General features: G+C 38.8%; 1 protein-coding gene across 2 annotated transcripts in view; it reads left to right on the top strand.

Moving 5' to 3' along the window:
* LOC120535669 (chromodomain-helicase-DNA-binding protein 4-like) overlaps positions 1–15152 on the top strand; it is an 84409-nt gene extending 69257 nt beyond the window's left edge. For both annotated transcript variants that reach the window (XM_039763635.1, XM_039763634.1), the window contains exon 39: positions 14525–15152. In XM_039763635.1, coding sequence (XP_039619569.1) covers positions 14525–14560 — 36 coding nt within the window. In that variant the 3' untranslated portion in view covers positions 14561–15152. The remainder of the gene's footprint in view (positions 1–14524) is intronic.
* The last annotated feature ends 2902 nt before the right edge of the window (positions 15153–18054 follow it).

The following is an 18054-nucleotide window of genomic DNA, read 5'->3' as shown; positions in this document are numbered from 1 at the left end:
TAAGAATAAGAGCAGTTTACAGTACTTCTCAAAATTGAGTCATGCAGGATCAAACTCGTGACCTTTTGATTACTAGTCAGCTGCTGATACCATTATGCTACCGAGGCAATAGTGGGAAGTGTGTGTCAATGTGGCATGCTAAGGCAACTTTTTTTTCTGCAGTTATATTTTTGAATAAAAGCATACTTGTTCTGTTATGTTTGTACCTTTTTGTTTCTTTGATATTTGGACTTCAGGCTTCATACATTATATAGTTTATGCCTACATTTTGTCATTTACTACTACAATATGAAAAACGTTTCTGGTTTAAAAATGTGTTTACACGGATTACTGTAGAAACGGAACACGTGTGAAATGCGTGTATTACAAATAATCTATTTCCACTCTAAAACTCTACTTCACTTCCAGATAATCAATCAAGGCATGAGCTGGGAGAAGTCTGTGCACGTTCTAAGTCGGTGGGGGATGGAATAGCCGGCTACTTGCCGTTTTCTTTATCAGCACATTTAAATTACAAAAGACGCTGGCGGCGAGGTGAGAACGGTTTTAAAAAGCGATTTAAGGTGGGACGGATCTACGAGTTTTTTTCATAGGCTCTGGTAATTCTAGTGTTAATCGCATTACAGGAGAGAGAGTGAGAGAGGGAAAATTCTAGTTCAAACTTCTGCATTTTTGTGATAATATTCAAAGTCATTCAAATATATATATATATAAATATTCAAAGTTGTATTTAAGTGAATAATATGACTTAAAGTAGATGTGTCCTAACCAATTACATGTTCCAAGATCCAAGGTTGCAAGAGTTCTGGGTTTAACTAGACTTGTGAAGATAACTAAATTTATAACTTGAGGAAAACCTGATGATACCCAAGTAAAATGAGCAAATAAATTCGGAACTGAAGATAGCCACAGCAGCAAATCTAACTAAATTATTGTATAAATACACAAGTCCTCAGTCTTGTTGTTTTAAACACTTAGACTAATACTGCTACTTTAATATTGGCAAATACACTCCCCTAAAGGATTATTAGGAACACCATACTAATACGGTGTTTGACCCCCTTTCGCCTTCAGAACTGCCTTAATTCTACGTGGCATTGATTCAACAAGGTGCTGAAAGCATTCTTTAGAAATGTTGGCCCATATTGATAGGATAGCATCTTGCAGTTGATAGAGATTTGTGGGATGCACATCCAGGGCACGAAGCTCCCGTTCCACTACATCACAAAGATGCTCTATTGGGTTGCGATCTGGTGACTGTGGGGGCCATTTTAGTACAGTGAACTCATTGGCCTGTTCAAGAAACCAATTTGAAATGATTCGAGCTTTGTGACATGGTGCATTATCCTGCTGGAAGTAGCCATCAGAGGATGGGTACATGGTGGTCATGAAGGGATGGACATGGTCAGAAACAATACTCAGGTAGCCCGTGGCATTTAAACGATGCCCAGTTGGCACTAAGGGGCCTAAAGTGTGCCAAGAAAACAACACCATTACACCACCACCACCAGCCTGCACAGTGGTAGCAAGTCATGATGGATCCATGTTCTCATTCTGTTTACGCCAAATTCTGACTCCTACCATTTGAATGTCTCAACAGAAATCGAGACTCATCAGACCAGGCAACATTTTTCCAGTCTTCATCTGTCCAACTTTGGTGAGCTCGTGCAAATTGTAGCCTCTTTTTCCTATTTGTAGTGGAGATGAGTGGTACCCGGTGGGGTCTTCTGCTGTTGTAGCCCATCCGCCTCAAGGTTGTGCGTGTTGTGGCTTCACAAATGCTTTGCTGCATACCTCGGTTGTAACGAGTGGTTATTTCAATCGGCTTGAATCAGTCGGCCCATTCTCCTCTGGCCCCTAGCATCAACAAGGCATTTTCGCCCACAGGACTGCCACATACTGGATGTTTTTCCCTTTTCACACCATTCTTTGTAAACCCTAGAAATGGTTGTGCGTGAAAATCCCAGTAACTGAGCAGATTGTGAAATACTCAGACCGGCCCGTCTGGCACCAACAACCATGCCACACTCAAAATTGCTTAAATCCCCTTTCTATCCCATTCTGACATTCAGTTTGGAGTTCAGGAGATTGTCTTGACCAGGACCACACCCCTAAATACATTGAAACAGCTGCCATGTGATTGGTTGATTAGATAATTGCATTAATGAGAAATTGAACAGGTGTTCCTAATAATCCTTTAGGTGAGTGTAGATCAATGTAGTATTTTGGTCATCTTTTAGCCTTGCTTCAAGTAAGTAGTTCAGTTTGTGGTGGCATTGATTTTTGTGAAAAACAGGTATTCACATGCTGCATATTCTAATTAGGCTGTTTGTAAGCCATTGCAAATTAAGTTTGGTTAATGATATACTTTATAAATTAGAAAACTTTTTAAACATTTAAAAAAAAAAAAAAAAGTTGCCTTGAGTAAAGATGACAAGCAAATGCCTTTCCCATTAGTAGCAGTGAAAGATGACTGCCCTGCGTGTTTATTGTAATGGCCTATAAATTACCACTTTAAGAGCCTTTTTCAAAATCAGGGACTTGTATTACTTGTTTGTGGGTTGTGTTTTTTTTTTTTAGTGTGTTTTCATTTATTAGTTTTACAAGCTGAGCTTAATCTCAAAAATGTAAATTTTTCTTCAGTTTCCACTTTTTTGTCATCCGTCTTAATGCCTTTGGGTTAGTTGCAGTGTGCTCCGAGCTGGGGATGATCTTGTAACAAGACTATCTTTGGAGATTAGGGGTGTTGCAGTGTGTCCCATAGCTGTGGACTAGCCACAGATCAAGACCAAGACTGAATGCAGTTGCAGTGTGGTTCTTGTTGAGTGTTGAAGGAGGACAAAGCAAAGCCACATGAATGCTTAGTCCACCTCTTGAGCAGGTTTAATGGACTTGACACTGTTATGGACATAAAAAAAAGCAAATATTCACCGCCAATCATTTAGTCTTTATACAAAAAAAAGGAACATTTAATTAACAATGATATTTACTCAGCCTACACCATATCCTAGCTTCCTTTTGCATTAGGCCATAGATTTTCATCCATATCTCGCTTTATATTATCTCTTGCAATGTATCTTGGATAAAAAAAAAAAACCTGTGTGTGACTCTACAGTCATCTTTTCACAGGCTGCATTCATTCCTTCAATGACTGTGACCTGAACATTTGAATTATGGTATAGCATTGAGGAATGGAGAGTATGGTGGAAGGTACTCCATGGATATCCTTGGAATCACTCCTGAACTGCTGTGCTATGGTGGAATCTCACTTTGTTCCTTTTCATGAGTTATGTAACTGTTGCTCCTTCATTGTCCGACCATTAAATGCTCTGCATTGACATCTACACAGTCATCTTGTTGTGGGTTGGGTGGGGGGAAATTGGAGGATTACGAAGTTTATGGTAGATGCAGTTCAATTATTTATTTTTTTTGTCCCAGGGCTGAATATTTTCCAAAACACTCAGTTTTCTAAAAAGCACACACAGCAATGGTTTCATGCATAAAATTCAACATAAAATACTTACGTTGTCACTCTCGTTTTATGTTCCAGGAGCCCCTACAGTATGCATATTCACATACTTAATAAACATGTGTTTGTCCCATTACTCATAACCTGAAAAGCACTTTCTGGTTTAAAAAAAAAAAAAATGGCTTCAAGTAGTTGAGTGGCTGTTAATCCTTAGTGTCCACCAGCAGGCCACTTCATTTGGTGAAGTCCAGTTGCTAGCTTGTCGCCCACACATTGATGTCTGTGTAGTCCTCCCAGGGCAAACCTTTTCGTTAGTGCATCAGCTGCAAGAGTGTCCAGCACTACGATCAACTGATGCAGGACCTAACTTTCGTTTTCGATCTCCAAATCACTTGTTTCAAAATCTGAGTTTAATAAGTCAGAATCTGATTCAGCAGTAATACGCAAAAAATAATATGCACAGAGTATTTTACTTTGTGCATTTGTTTCGCTCTAGCCCAGTGTCAATGTCATTTTAAACGTTGTTTACTCTACAATACTTGCACACATGCAGGGTTTAATCGTCAACTAGTCCAGCAGTCCTCTAAGCAAAGAGGGTCTACCTATAACGTAACGGTGAGTTTTTTTCAACATTTTAAAGCTTTCTTTTGCCCACTGCCCCGATATCCATCCTTGACCCCATATGTCAAGAAGAGTCTACATCCACTCTAAAATAGTTAAAACAATGTGCCAGCGCATACTGCACAATAAGCATGGATCCAGTACAGTTTACTGAAGTATACTACAATGAATTGTGGAGTATATACAGTAATGTATTACACTGACTAAATGAATACAATAGAGTATTACTGTATAGCATGACTTCATGAAGTGCAGGCACACCTGAACATAGACACCACAACTCATTTATTTTGGCACTGTCCATTGAAGTTGTACCTTTATAGACTTGCTTCACTGTTACCAAATTCCTCTTCAAAAGCTGGTCAGTAGTAGCCAATCTTACACTGCCTGAATTTTGACTGTCTGCCACCATCATGTAGTTTTTTACCCTGTTGTGTACAAAAATCAGATTTTACATGGTAGTCGCACATTATACAAATGGAATGTACTGTATGTAAATAATTCTGTATGTAGTCGACTAAACTGTAATTGTTTCTTTTTTCTGTGGTAACAGTAGTACTTGGCAACTCTTCTTCTTCAAGACACAAGATCCAATTGTTGATCAGTTTAGATTAGGTTGGCCCCTTTATGCCTACTTCTCCTTAGTGCAGTTTATGTATAAGTAAACGGGACCACAGTGGTTAGTCTACCTTCGTTCTTTTTTTTTTTTTTTTTTATTAATTTTATTGCAATCCATATAAAGCAATCAATTTTTACAAAAAAAAATTAGTTAAGAACAGATCGATCCCCACCCTGAGAGAGAGAGCAAGCCAAATGGCGTGAAATTTAAGGCTTGTAAACATACCTAAATTAATAAATTCTCTGTGCTTTGAGCTTATTTTAAAATATTACTGATTAGATCCTGCCATGTTTTGAAAAAAGTCTGTACAGATCCTCTAACTGAGTATTTGATTTTTCCAATTTCAAATAATATAACACATCGGTTTCCCACTGACTTAAAGAGGAGAGTTTGGGTTCTTTCAGTTTATCAGAATAAGTCTGCGTGCCAAAAGTGTAGTGAATGCAATCACAATTTGTTTGTCTTTCTCCACTTTAAGCCCCTCTGGAAGAACCCCAAACACAGCTGTTAATGGGTTAGGAGGGATTGTGAGTCCAAGGCTGTCTGAAAGGTAATTAAAACTTTTTTGTCCTAGAATAATGTTAATTTGGTGCAGGCCCAAAACATGTGAAGCTGGGACTTGGTTGCAATGTTCGCAGATTGGATCATGCCCTGGAAACATTTTGGAGAGTTTTAGTCGAGACAGATGTGCTCAATATATAATTTTGAGTTGTATAATTGTATGCTTTGCGCATATGGAGCTCGAGTGAATTCTCTGCATTGCTACTTTCCACTCCTTTTCTGATATATTAATTGAGAGATCTTTTTCCCAGTGTCCTCTTGGATCTTTGAAAGGAGGGATTGTAAAATGATTTTATATATTGTAGAGGTGGAGTCTAAGTCCTTGAGATTGAGCAATATTTTTCCAGCATGGATGAGGGTGCAAGATGAGGAAAATCTGGAAGGTTCTGTTTAACAAAGTTCCTGATTTGAAGATAGTGAAAGAAATGTGTAGCTGGAATGTTAAATTTGGAATGTAATTGTTCATAGGATGCAAAGACGTTGTCTATATAAAGATCTCTAAGCAAGTTAATTCCAAATTTTTCCAGATATTAAAACTGCATATGTTTGTGAAGGTTGAAAGAGGTGGTTCTCTTGCAGGGTGCCACAGATAGAAGCTTCTCCGTCTTAAAATGCTTTCTACATTGGTTCCAGATTCTAAGTGAGTGGAGCACAATTGGGTTATTAGTATATTGCCGATAACGTGTGTTTATTGGAGCACAGAGCAAGGAATACAAAGAAGTACTGCAGGATTTTACTTCTATTGCGGTCCAAGCCTGTGTATGTTCTTCTATTTGTGTCCAGGTTCTTATCACCTGTATATTTGCTGCCCAGTAATAAAACTGGAAGTTAGGTAGAGCCATGCCGCCTTTTGTCTTTGTAGGGTCGCTCTTTTGATGCGTGGATGTTTTGAATTCCAAATAAATGAGGTTATTGTTGAATCTAATTGCTTAAAGAATGATTTATTAATGTATATTGGATGTTTTGAAATAAAAAGGAGCTTAGGAAGAATATTCATCTTAACAGTGTTAATTCTTCCAGCTAGTGTGAGATGAAGGGTTGACCATCTATGCAAGTCTTGTTTAATTTTTTCCATGCAGAGGCGAAATTTTGTTGATAAAGAGCTTTATGTTTACTTGTGATGTTTACCCCATGGTAATTAAACTGTTCTGCAATGATAAAAGGTAGGGTATCTAATATTATATGCTGGAGAATTCACTGGAAAGAGTACACTTTTATTCAGATTAATTCTGAGACCAGAGATCTTTTGAAATTCTGTGAGTGCTGCTAAGACTGCAGGCACAGAATTTTCTGGGTCCGATATATACAGTACCATATCATCTGCATATAATGAGATTTTCTGTTCCAGTCCTTCTCTGCTAATCCCCTTTATCTGATCAGTATTTCGACAATGTATTGCCAGTGGTTCAATGGCAATGCAAACAGCAGCGGTGACAAGGGCATCCTTGTCTAGTGCCACGCTCTAGTTTAAAGTAGTCTGAGCAAATGTTGTTGATGCAAACTGAAGCTTCTGGGTTAGTATACAGTAATTTAATCCATGCACAAATGTTCGGGCCAAACCCAAACTTCTCCAATGTAGTAAAAAGGTATTTCCATTCAATCATGTCGAATGCTTTTTCTGCATCCAATGATAATAATATTTCTGGGGTGTTTGATTTAGTTGGTGGGTATATTACATTAAACAGGCGTCAAGATTTGAAGATAAGTGTGGCCCCTAATAAATCCAGTTTGGTCTTGTGATATTACGAGGGAGCACTTTCTCCATCCTTCTAGCTATGATTTTAGAGAGTATTTTAACGTCGTTATTCAGAAGTGAAATTGGTCTGTATGATGCACATTGTAATAAGTCCTTATTTTGTTTTGGAAAACAGTGATTAGTGCTTGGCGAAAGGTTTGTGGAAGAGATTGGTTATCTCTGGCTTCTGTAAATGTTGCTAATAGGAGGGAGCTAGCTGAGCGGAGAATTTCTTGTAAAATTCTGCAGGGTAGCCATCAGGGCCTGCTGCTTTCCCGCCTTGGAGTGACTTTATAGCATCTAGTAATTCTGATAACGCCAGAGGTTTATCAAGTTCCTCCACACTAAAAGCGTCTATTTGTGGTATCTGTAATGTATCCAGAAATGCATTAGATTGTGTATTGTCTTCTTTAAACTCAGTAGTATATAGGGATTTATAGTAGTCTCTGAAAGTGTGCATTATATTTTTGTGTTCATGATTTTATCTCCGTTAGTTTGGTGATTACGAGATTGCATTGCACTTCTTGCTTGTGAATTTGTTGAGCTAAAAGCTTATTAGCTTTCTCCATGTTCATAGTAATGATGTCTGGATTTGTAAATTAGTTGTTCAGTTTCTTTAGTTGTCAAGAGGTTTAATTCTGAATGTAGAGCCTGCCTCCTCCTATGTAGAGTCTCGCTTGGTAGTCTGGCATGTTCTTCATCTATTTTAGTAATTTCGCTTTTTATCTCTGCTACTTTCTTGGCTTGGATTTATTTCTGTGGGAAAGATATGAGATAATCTGTCCTCTTAAGAAGGCCTTAAGAGTTTCCCAGAGTATTCCTGCAGAGATCTCGGGGATGTATTTGTCTCTAGAAAGAATTTGATTTGTTTGGATATAAATTCAGTACAATTCTCGTCAGCTAATAGAAGCGGGTTGAGGCCATCTGGGGTGAGTGTATGGGGCTTAGTAATTTTAGCTCCAAGATCATAGGTGCATGGTCAGAAATAACAATAGCATCGTATTTGCAAGATTTAATCTTAGGCAAGAAGTTATTGTCTATAAAGAAGTAATCAATCCTTGAGTAGCAATGATGTACTGGTGAGTAGAAAGAATATGTTCTTGAATTTGGGTTTAAAAACCTCCAGGGATCTGATAAGTTGTGATCAGTTATAAACTTTGTAATTATCTTTGTGGTGTTAGATGCTGTTCCCCCTGTGGAAGAAGACCTATCTAAAAGTGGATTTAGAACACAATTAAAGTCCCCAGCCATTATAACTTTATGAGTGTTCAGATTGGGAATGGATGCAAATAAATTTTGTATAAATCATCAACATTAGGTGCATAAACATTTATCAAAATCATTTTACAGTTAGATAAGTCTCCCATGACCATTACATATCTCCCTTCAGGATCCAATACTACATCTGATGCTACAAATGGTACTGTTCTATGTATGAGAATTCCCACACTCTAGTTTTCTTGTAAAACTAGAATGGAACATTTGGCCAGTCCAGTCTTTTTGCAGCCGGAACTGATCCTTGCTTATTAAGTGGGTTTCCTGTAAAAATACTATTTTAGCATTTAGACCTGTTAGGTGAGAGTACTTTCTTTCTCTTTAATTCGTGATTCAGGCCTTTAACATTCCAGCTTACAAGTTAACTGTCCCATCATGGAGACACTGATTCTGAGTTTTTGATGTCATTTTATAGTCTTAACTGGAAGTGAGACAGCTTAGGTCTTAATTTCCTATTTCCCCTAGAGTTGTTGCCATGCAGCTTATTATTACGTTGGTAGTTATAATTATAAAGATTAAGAGGATAGATTAGGTATAGATCAAGCCTGCTCTCTTTCTCTCTTCCCCCTTTAATTTTGAGGCTAGAGCCCACTTCACACAGTCCCAGTCCTCTGAGACACCCAGAGACAGAGCACGTCCAAAGCCAAACAAGCCCCATGCAGCGGTGCTTTAGGGTTAAAAGATAAGAGATATCTATTACCAATATAGTCTTTTAAAAAAAAAAAAATTTTGCACTTAATAAAAATTGCTTAAAATATATATATATAATTTTTTTATGATACACCCAGATAATAAACCCGGGGATGGTGTTAAAAATGTGTCCAGAATAAGCATAACAAGTCTTAATGCAGTAATAGCAATAACAATAAACCAAGGGTATGATATTGAACAGTCTCGTTTAGGGTAGAGATGAAATAATTAGAAAAAAAAAAGAGAAAAAAGAAAGTAATTAAGCATAATAAAACATAAATCGTGCACTAGTAATGCTAAGTAATAATGAGAATATATGCTGAAAAACCCGTATTTTAAAACAAATAGATCAGACAGTAGATTATTAATCCTTGCTTTATCATTAACCGCCATGACTCACTATTATGTATCAGAATAGTCCCGGGATCAGCTTTCTTAATTCCTTTTCTGCTTCTTCCTTGCTAGCGAAGACATAGAATTGACCCTGCCATTCCACTTTCAGTTTTGCCGGATACAAGAGGCTGTATTTGACGCTGGCTTGCCGTAACCGCTGTTTAATGTTGTAGAAGGCTGCGCGTTTAGTAGCTGTTGCTGGAGAGAAGTCAGGGAAGATACTAATGTGGTTATTTTCACATATATTATCTTCCTTGTTTCTGAGGAGTGCCATCACCTCTAGCTTAAATGATAATCTTTAAAACGAATTATAAAAGATCTGTGTCTAACGGTGTTTGATCCGCGTACGCGGTAAGCCGCTGCTATCTCAGATTCTGCTTTAAAGTCGTCCCCGATTTATTTTAGAAAAAGTTCAGATGCTAATTTCACAGGGTTTGAACTTTCTCGATTCTCAGGCAGACCTTCAATTCTGACATTATACCTTCTGCTTCCATCTTCCAAAGCAGCCAGTCTGTCTCCGAGTTTTTTGCATCCGGAGCTGACATTTACTGCTTTTTCCTCGGCACTGGCAACTAAATTTTTGGCTATTTCAATCCGAGTCGTGAATGTCTCCTTGAGATCCTCCAATTGATCAGTAAGCGTGCTCAGTTTAACCGAGTTTTCCTGAATGTGCTCTTCAATTTTACCCAGCACCTTTTGCAGCTCAAGTTGAATCGCCTGTTGGAATTTGTCGCATCCATTCATTTGTCTCACCTGCTGTCTCATTTTTTAATTTGCCTTTACCCTTGCTTTCTCATTAGCCTTCTCGCTTTTCTTTATTTCTTGCATGAGCTCAGCGAGCATCACCTGCAGTTTAGACATTGCAATTGTGCTTTCTTGTACCGTAGATGAAGCAGCAGACTCTACTGTAGTCGGTGTCCCCGCTGCTCCCGGCTCGCGTAGAGTAATTGAAGCCGCGAACTTCAAGGCCTTTTCCAGTTTCAGGTGATCTTCTCCAAACGGCGAGCTATCGAGATCTGCACTCACGATCGTACCTTCGCTCCCCTTTTCGCTCTCAACCGGCGATGATGTAGTGGACCGTGGTCCCGAGGAGTCTGTACTTTCGCCCATCTGATCCAGGTCTTTCTCTGAAAGGCCGTATCTTGAACTAGGGCTTGCTGATCTTAGCTTGGGTGTAGCTTTAGGTTTCGATTCTTTCGGACCCCCTTGTTGGCCATGTTTATATGTGCTTACATATACTGTAGCAGTCCCTCTCGGGTTGAATAAATACAGGATATCTCAGGATAATAAGCAAATAATATGAAAAATAACACCGCTGCTAGCGGAGCTCCACTTCAGACGTCCATCTCTCGCATCAGACAAGACCAAATCCCTTCATTCTTATCAGAGCTTTTACATCTGTAGTTACGCTTTAAATTCATGTTTTGCATTTCTAACACCAATGAGTTTGATCTTCTCGTGTATAATGATGTAAAATTAAATAGCAAAAAACCCTCAAACTGATACCGTAATCGGACTACTAAATATCTGTGGTTCTTACTGCAAAAAAAAAAGAAGAATCTTTTCTCACACAGCTGGAGTTGGAAAAGAAAATATAATTGAGACAGAGAACAAAATGTTATGGACGGCCTCGGCCATTGCCCTGCCTGGATGCCCAGGGAATGGAAGGGCTGGAGGAGACAGCATTGCTGAAGCAATGCCTCCCCTGGAACACTAGAGGGCAGCCCTCCTGGGGTGCTGTTTCACCATGGATTCCCACAGGGCACACAGGGAGCCAGAGTTGAGAGGAGGTGGATGAAACTTGCCGAAAGAGGAGTGAAGGCGGAGGAAGAAGGAAAGGAAAAGAAAAGGACTGTCTTTTGGTATTGGCTCTTTAAATTGTATTGATCTGTGTAGAGCAAGGAAAAGCACTTCCCACCTGCGAATAAAATGTGTGTTGTGTGGCAAGCTCGTGCCTGTCTGTGTCGGGTTAGGGAGGCTCTATGTGCCCCAGTGGTCACAAATGTCAATCTGTCTGGCTTTCTGCCTGCATTGGAAACTGTGCCTGGGAGAGAGAAAAATTAATGTAATTGTATGGAATCATAATATTCTAAGACCTTATGCCAATTCAAAATTAATTAGTAAATATCCTCACCGCGCTAACTGAAACTAAAATAATTTTGCACACTAAAAGATGTGGAGGTCTTGAATTGTCAAAATTAATGAAAGTTCAATTATGAGCAATCATGTATGTTTTAATCTGGCTACTGATAACCACATTGGTTTGATGTGCCAAAAATGACATCCCCTTTATGAACAAGAGTGTTGACCACAAGAGGAAAGTAAAACTTCTTTGTCTTTGAATATGATGCATACAGTAGAGATGCACATTCCCAAAATACAGAGCCTTTTCTTTTCTAATTTTAATTCTGTGATAAATCAGTAGCTCTGAAATATGCTGGAGTTAAGAGCTCCTTAGATTTTCAAAGTGGTTATAGTCAAGTGACTGTGGAATCTGAAAATCTGTCTGACTTGAATGCCTTATGACAGAGAGATTAAAAACTGAGGGCCATTCTAGGTTTTCCTGTACCCCAAGTGAGTGAACCTTATCCAGTGTTTCAAAGGCAGTTTTGGAAGATGGAATCATTTCAGTCAGGGGTTTTCAGATTTTACACATAAAATGTGTGCCATGTTAGGAGAATTTTGGTTTATGAATGTTTGTGTTCGTAAATTACATTGTTAATGGAGCTAGGTTACTAGACATGTAATAGATAAGTAAAACTTATTGATAACACAAGGATTACAGAAGACTGGTATATTTCTTTATATCCAAGTGTAAAAGACTATACCACTAAACATTATGCGCTCTCTTAACAGACGAAAGAAAGCCAGACCACATAGATTTATTTGGTGAATTTCTCCAAGGTTCCCAAAACTTTTTTCTTTAGATTTTATTTCCAGTTTTTCTGAAGTGTGCAATCAATTTAAGCAGTTATGGTTAAATGCTGGTTTGATTTACAAAAAAGCCGCCTTTGGCAATTTCACTCTCCAGTGGGTTTAGTGGGGTATCTTTTTTTTTTTTGTTTTTAATGAATGCAAACAGGCACTAGTGTTAACATTTAATAGTTTTGACAAGAACTGATGCTATTTTTAATTGCCAATTTTTTTAGGGACCTTTTAAACTCTTTTTTTAATGCCCTCCTTTCTGTCAGATTTATCTCTGAGATAATAAAGTCTACCTAGCATTACTTGGTAATGTGTTTCATCTGTCAATGGTTATCTGTGGGAAGAAACACTCAGATTTGTATAAAATTTGCCTTTATCTCCATCTGTGATGTTGTGGAGTTTTTGAAGAATTTATTTTAAAATAACATGGTATCTGCTGTACTAATTCACTTCATGATTTTAAACACTTCAGTCAAGTAATTTCTTAAGTTACATCTACTTAAAGTGAAAAATAGTGCGTTCCTTCAGTCAGTCCTCGTTGCCCATACGTCTTCGTCAAGACACTGGTGACGACCCATTTAGCTGTTATGAAAAGAAAACTGGTAGGAATCAGCAGTTGTTGCTTTCATTTGAAGAGAACACCCCCATGTTTTTGAAGAATGTGATCTGCTTAAGTCAACAGCACACTTTTCCTACATGCATTGACAGTAGTGTTATCCTTTTCATATCCTCCACTGTGCACCTACTGAGGCCTTCCTTTAGCTACATTCCAACAACCTTTGCGATGTTGAACAGCACAGTCAAATCCCTGCAAATGAAGGAATCCTCTATTTAATCAATTTGACATCTTGGGGTGTCATAATGGCCGTATTGGAGCAGAATGAATGTTAATTACCCTAAACAGTTTTCTTACACAAATTATAAGGGCTGTCTTTGTTTTTGGTAGACCACTCTAGGAGAAGTTTTGAGTGATTAAATTCAGGTCAATGCAAATGCTTACTTAGAATTGTAGGCAAATTTTGTCTTTTGAGTTTAAGTGTCAAAGATGTTGATCTGAACTTATTATGGGATGTTATATCTACCTGGATAGAAATGGGTAGAAATATGAAAGGTACTGTCCATGGAAATGCAAGTGTGATGAAGTTTGGCGAATAATGCAACTGTGACCTGAAGGTACGAGGACAAGAAAATTGTATTATCAATGTAGTCAAAAGACTTGCTTCATAGTTTCCCCCTGAGGTACAGATTTTTTTTTTTTTTGGTCCCACTTCTGCCAATGTTTTAGCCCATTCACACCTGCTTACTGCCACTCTTTACTGCATTCCTGCTTTCCTCTCTAAAAGGCACTTGAGATGGGACATTTACTCCAGAGAGGGATTGTATTTGTACTTGTAATGACATAGCTCAGAATTTGTTAATAGTAGTTTATTTTCAGATTGATGACTAAAGTATTTAGGGTTAATTGTTTAACCTCTTTCTTACTGCAATGTGGTCACTTTGTAGCTGAATAACAAGTTACTCCCTGTATGAGTAGCAGCCAAAAGCATTGTGTGCCACTGCCAAGAGAAGATGAACAAAAAATGAAGTTCGGTGACTCGGCTCCATCCTTTTTTTTTTTTTTTAACCTGGATATCCAGATCAGGGTCTAAGGAGGAGAAATGAAATAGAAATGTAACATCATCAAGTTTCTCATACATGTCATCCCCCGTCCCAACACAGACCATGCACAGCGCAAACAGATTACCCACCAACCTGGGAAAATACAGCCAGGACCACACAAGGGTGAAAAGGCAGGCTGGAGGTCACACGGTCAGTCTTAACCAGTTTAGATACACAAAGACCTGGATATGGGAGTGCTCTGACAAACCCAGCACCACTGTAGTCAACATCCACCTTATGAAACTGGCTGAGAAATAACTCATGAAAAAATTAGAATAGTTGTTTCAGCTCATAAGCTGGTTGCTCATAGTTGTAATATTTCTGTTTGAAATTGCATCCACACTGCTAGCAACCCTTAACTGTTGGGAGATTTTTGTAATCTTTCAGATTTCTGGGTAAGAAACTCCAGCTAAAGAGACTCAAGTGACACTTGTTCCTATAGTTAACTGTGATGTATTTTGTGTGTTGAAAAATAATGAACAGATGAAAAGAAACGTGTTTAAGGTTTAAAACGTTGTATGTTTTTATTTTTCTTTCTACTATATTTGCCAAATTCCTACTTTTATTTCGTGTGCAGATCCAACAAGGTGTCCTGACGAGGAGAATTGTCTAAACATACCAGACATGCACAGGTGTAATGCAAGGATCAGTGCTGGGCCTTCTACTTTTCTCTGTGTACACCACCTTGCTGGGCTCCATCATCCATTCCCTTGGGTTCTCTTCTCAGTCCGATGATGATGATGATGATGCACAGCTGTAGCCCTCTCATTCCCTCCAGAGGCCAATATGGTATCAGCTGCGTGTCTTACTGATACTGTATCTCAACCTGGATTAAGGACCACCACTTACAGCTCAACCTGGCAAGAATCTAGCTGCATTTGATCTCGGCTAGCCAGTCTGTTCAACTCCCCATCTTTGTACAGCTTGGTTTACTGTCGCTAATACCTGCCAAGTTCGCATACAATCTTTTCTGATTTCTGCTGTTTCTTGTTCACTCTGTACAACATCATCAAAAATCGGACCTTATCTGACAGAGTATGCAGCACATCTGGTCAGATCTGGTCAATCTCTGGCCTTGTCATGTCTGAACTACTACAACTTGCTTCTGGCAGGAGTACCCTCATTTGCTATAAAGCCATTGCAGATGGTCCAGAATGCAGCGGCCCATCTTGTATTTAACCAGCCAAGACAGGCACATGTCACTCCTCTCTTCAAGTTGCTACATTTGCTCCATGCATTAAGTTCAAATCCCTGATGCTTGCTTACCAAGTAGTCAGTGGGTCAGCATTTGTGTATATGGAGAAAATGATGAGGTACTATGCCCTTTCTCGCTCACTCAAGTCTGCCAGTGAACCACGTCTGGTGATGCCACCTCTGTGTGCCACCTAGTCTCAATCCAGGCTCTTTCCTGTGTAAGTTTTCAGTTGATGGAAAAAAAAAGTAAACCTATGCTGTGTAATCTTTTTATATTATTGGTTAATTTGTTGTTGAAGTTTTAATTGCTGTATTGATTAAAATCTATGATTGTGAATTATTAGTTCTTACCTCTTTTCACATGTTACAATCAACATTTATTACTTGTCCTATTACATTTGCTGAACAAACAGGCCTCATCATAATATTACTTGATTATGTTTACCTCTTTTGTAAGTCGCTTTGGATAAAAACGTCTGCCAGGTTTCCAGCAAATATTCATCACATTTTTGCCAGATGGTGCAGACATTGACAATTAATGGATATTCTAACAGTTTTTGAAACAAGTGCAAATGTCCTGTGAGGTAGAGAAAAGTGAGGTAGTGTGATTTATCTCAAAGACTAGTTGTGGCGAGTGCTTTTCATGTTGGGGCACCAAGCGCAAGACATTTAGATTGCAAAATATATCAAGGCCAGCAAAAAATTGTAGCAATTTTGTTATAGGAGTTTATGGGGCAGATAATTTGGGCAGTGTGTGTGTATGTGTGTATTTACATACATATGGATGTGTGCGAGTACATAAATAGGTGTGGCAGAAAAGTAATGAGACTGATTTTTTATTTACCAAAGTTTTTATTTTTTTCAAACATCAATGTTATCCCCTTCAAAGTAGTTCTCTTGGGCAGCTACACACCAATGGAGACGTTGTTCCCACTGTTGGTAGCAGCGCTGGAAGTCTTCAACCGGTATGGTCTTCAGCATGTCCGTTACACTCTTTTGGATGTTTTCTAAAGTCCCGAAATGACGTCCTTTGAGGACATTTTTCAGTTTAGGAAAAAGTCACACGGACTGAGATCAAGTGAATAAGGGGGCTGGGGAACCACAGGAATGCCTTTTGAGGTCAAAAATTCTGTTATGGAGAGGGCAGTTTTTCGGCACCATTTTGGCACAGACCATTCGCATGTGCAAATGTTCAGTCAAAATTTGATGAACGGTAAATCTGTTCAAATTTAATTGTTCACTCAACATTCTTAATGTTAAACGACGGTACGATCTCACAAGAGTGACGTCCGATGTTTTCATTGGTTTTCGAAGTTGAAGTCCTCCCTGAACGGTGTTCATCTTCAACGTGTTTTCTGCCTTCCAAAAATATTTGTGCCAGCGAAAAACTTGAGCTCGGGATAAAGAATGTTCCCTATAGGCCTGTTTTAACTTTTCAAACGTCGCACTTGCCGTTTAATGGCACAACATTGCTCCAAATTCCGCTGTTCCATTTTGCGTGACACACAACCAAAAACACAACTTCACTAATAGCAGTCACAAAAATCACGTAGTTGACGGAAGGAGTTGAAACTCGCACTGAGCTATGGGAGGGTACTGATACACGTGCTCTATCAAGGACAACAGCGCAGCGTTGCCAGATCGCTTGCAGTGTTGCCAGTCTCATTACTTTTCTGCCACACCTCGTATATCTCTATTATATAAAGAAATGGCGACGATACGTGATTTTCTTGGAAGTTCTCAAAAGACATTTAAAAAACCCGCAAGACAATAGAGACTTGCCATGGAGCGTCTCGCGGGGACCTTAAACATGAGACTTGGTGCAAAGAGACTGTCCCAGGGCCATCTCGCGGGGACGTGGAACATGAGATTCCTGCAAGACATGCCCTGCTTACAACAGATATCATACGCGTAAGAGCACATCCATCAAAAAACAGTTGTCTAAAAAGCACGTAGTGCACACACATTCTGTGCTCTAAACACATATAAAGCGTATAAGGACAATACAGAGAATAGACGCCCAAAGGCGTTGGAGAGAAAAAAAGGCAGATAAGAGATTATGAAAGCAGGGTAATTCAAAAGGCTCAAACAAACAATGGCACAATACACACGCAGAGAAAGGTACAGAATATGAAACCAGTAAAATTCAAAAGTATTGCAGCGTCCCAGCCAGGTTGCGGCCTTTTTGGTTTTAAGTGACTGTTCGGTCCGATTGAAGGAGGGCGGATTACAGCATGGAAGACCGATAGCGGGGTATTGATTGATGCGGTAAAGGGGGATGAGACGTGGGGGATGTGGGATTGGAGAGAGTGCTAGAAAGTTGTGTTAGGGGTTACAAAGTCAGCAATTGTTCAAGTAAAACTTTTGTGACACTTTGTCATGGCAGTCGCTACAGTATCAAATAAAAGATAGAAAAGATCGTATTACCGCAAAACAAAGGTGGTTAATCATCAGGACCAGGTGTAATTGAAAAAAGAGCAGGACAAATCGAGGTCAGAAATAAAAGGAGCAGAGTCTTTTCGCATTTGCATCATTCTTATGCACAAAACGTGGATTTACACAATAATAGACCATACGCTATGAGAATCTGTGGTCCCGCAACAGTTAAAGCAAGGACAAGTTGAATTTCAATGAATACACAATTCAGTCAGGTGTATATTGATGATCACAGAGAAGCGATACAAATTTTAACAGACAAAAAGAAAGGTAATGTATATATTCCAGAAATAACATTACACACCAAAGGAGATCGTGCTATGCCATTCGTATTAAAATGTTTACAATTTACTGTGAGAATAGCTTTTGCTATGACAATCAATAAATCACAGTGACAAACATTAGAAAAAGTCAGATTATTTATTAGAGAAACCTAAAATATATTATTCACTCACGGGCAGTTACAGTATACGTTGC

The sequence above is a fragment of the Polypterus senegalus genome, chromosome 9 (assembly GCF_016835505.1).
Source record: "Polypterus senegalus isolate Bchr_013 chromosome 9, ASM1683550v1, whole genome shotgun sequence".
In the NCBI taxonomy this organism is placed as follows: Eukaryota; Metazoa; Chordata; class Cladistia; order Polypteriformes; family Polypteridae; genus Polypterus; species Polypterus senegalus.
The sequence above is the reverse complement of the archived record's forward strand: the minus strand, read 5'-3'. Positions and strand labels throughout refer to the sequence as shown.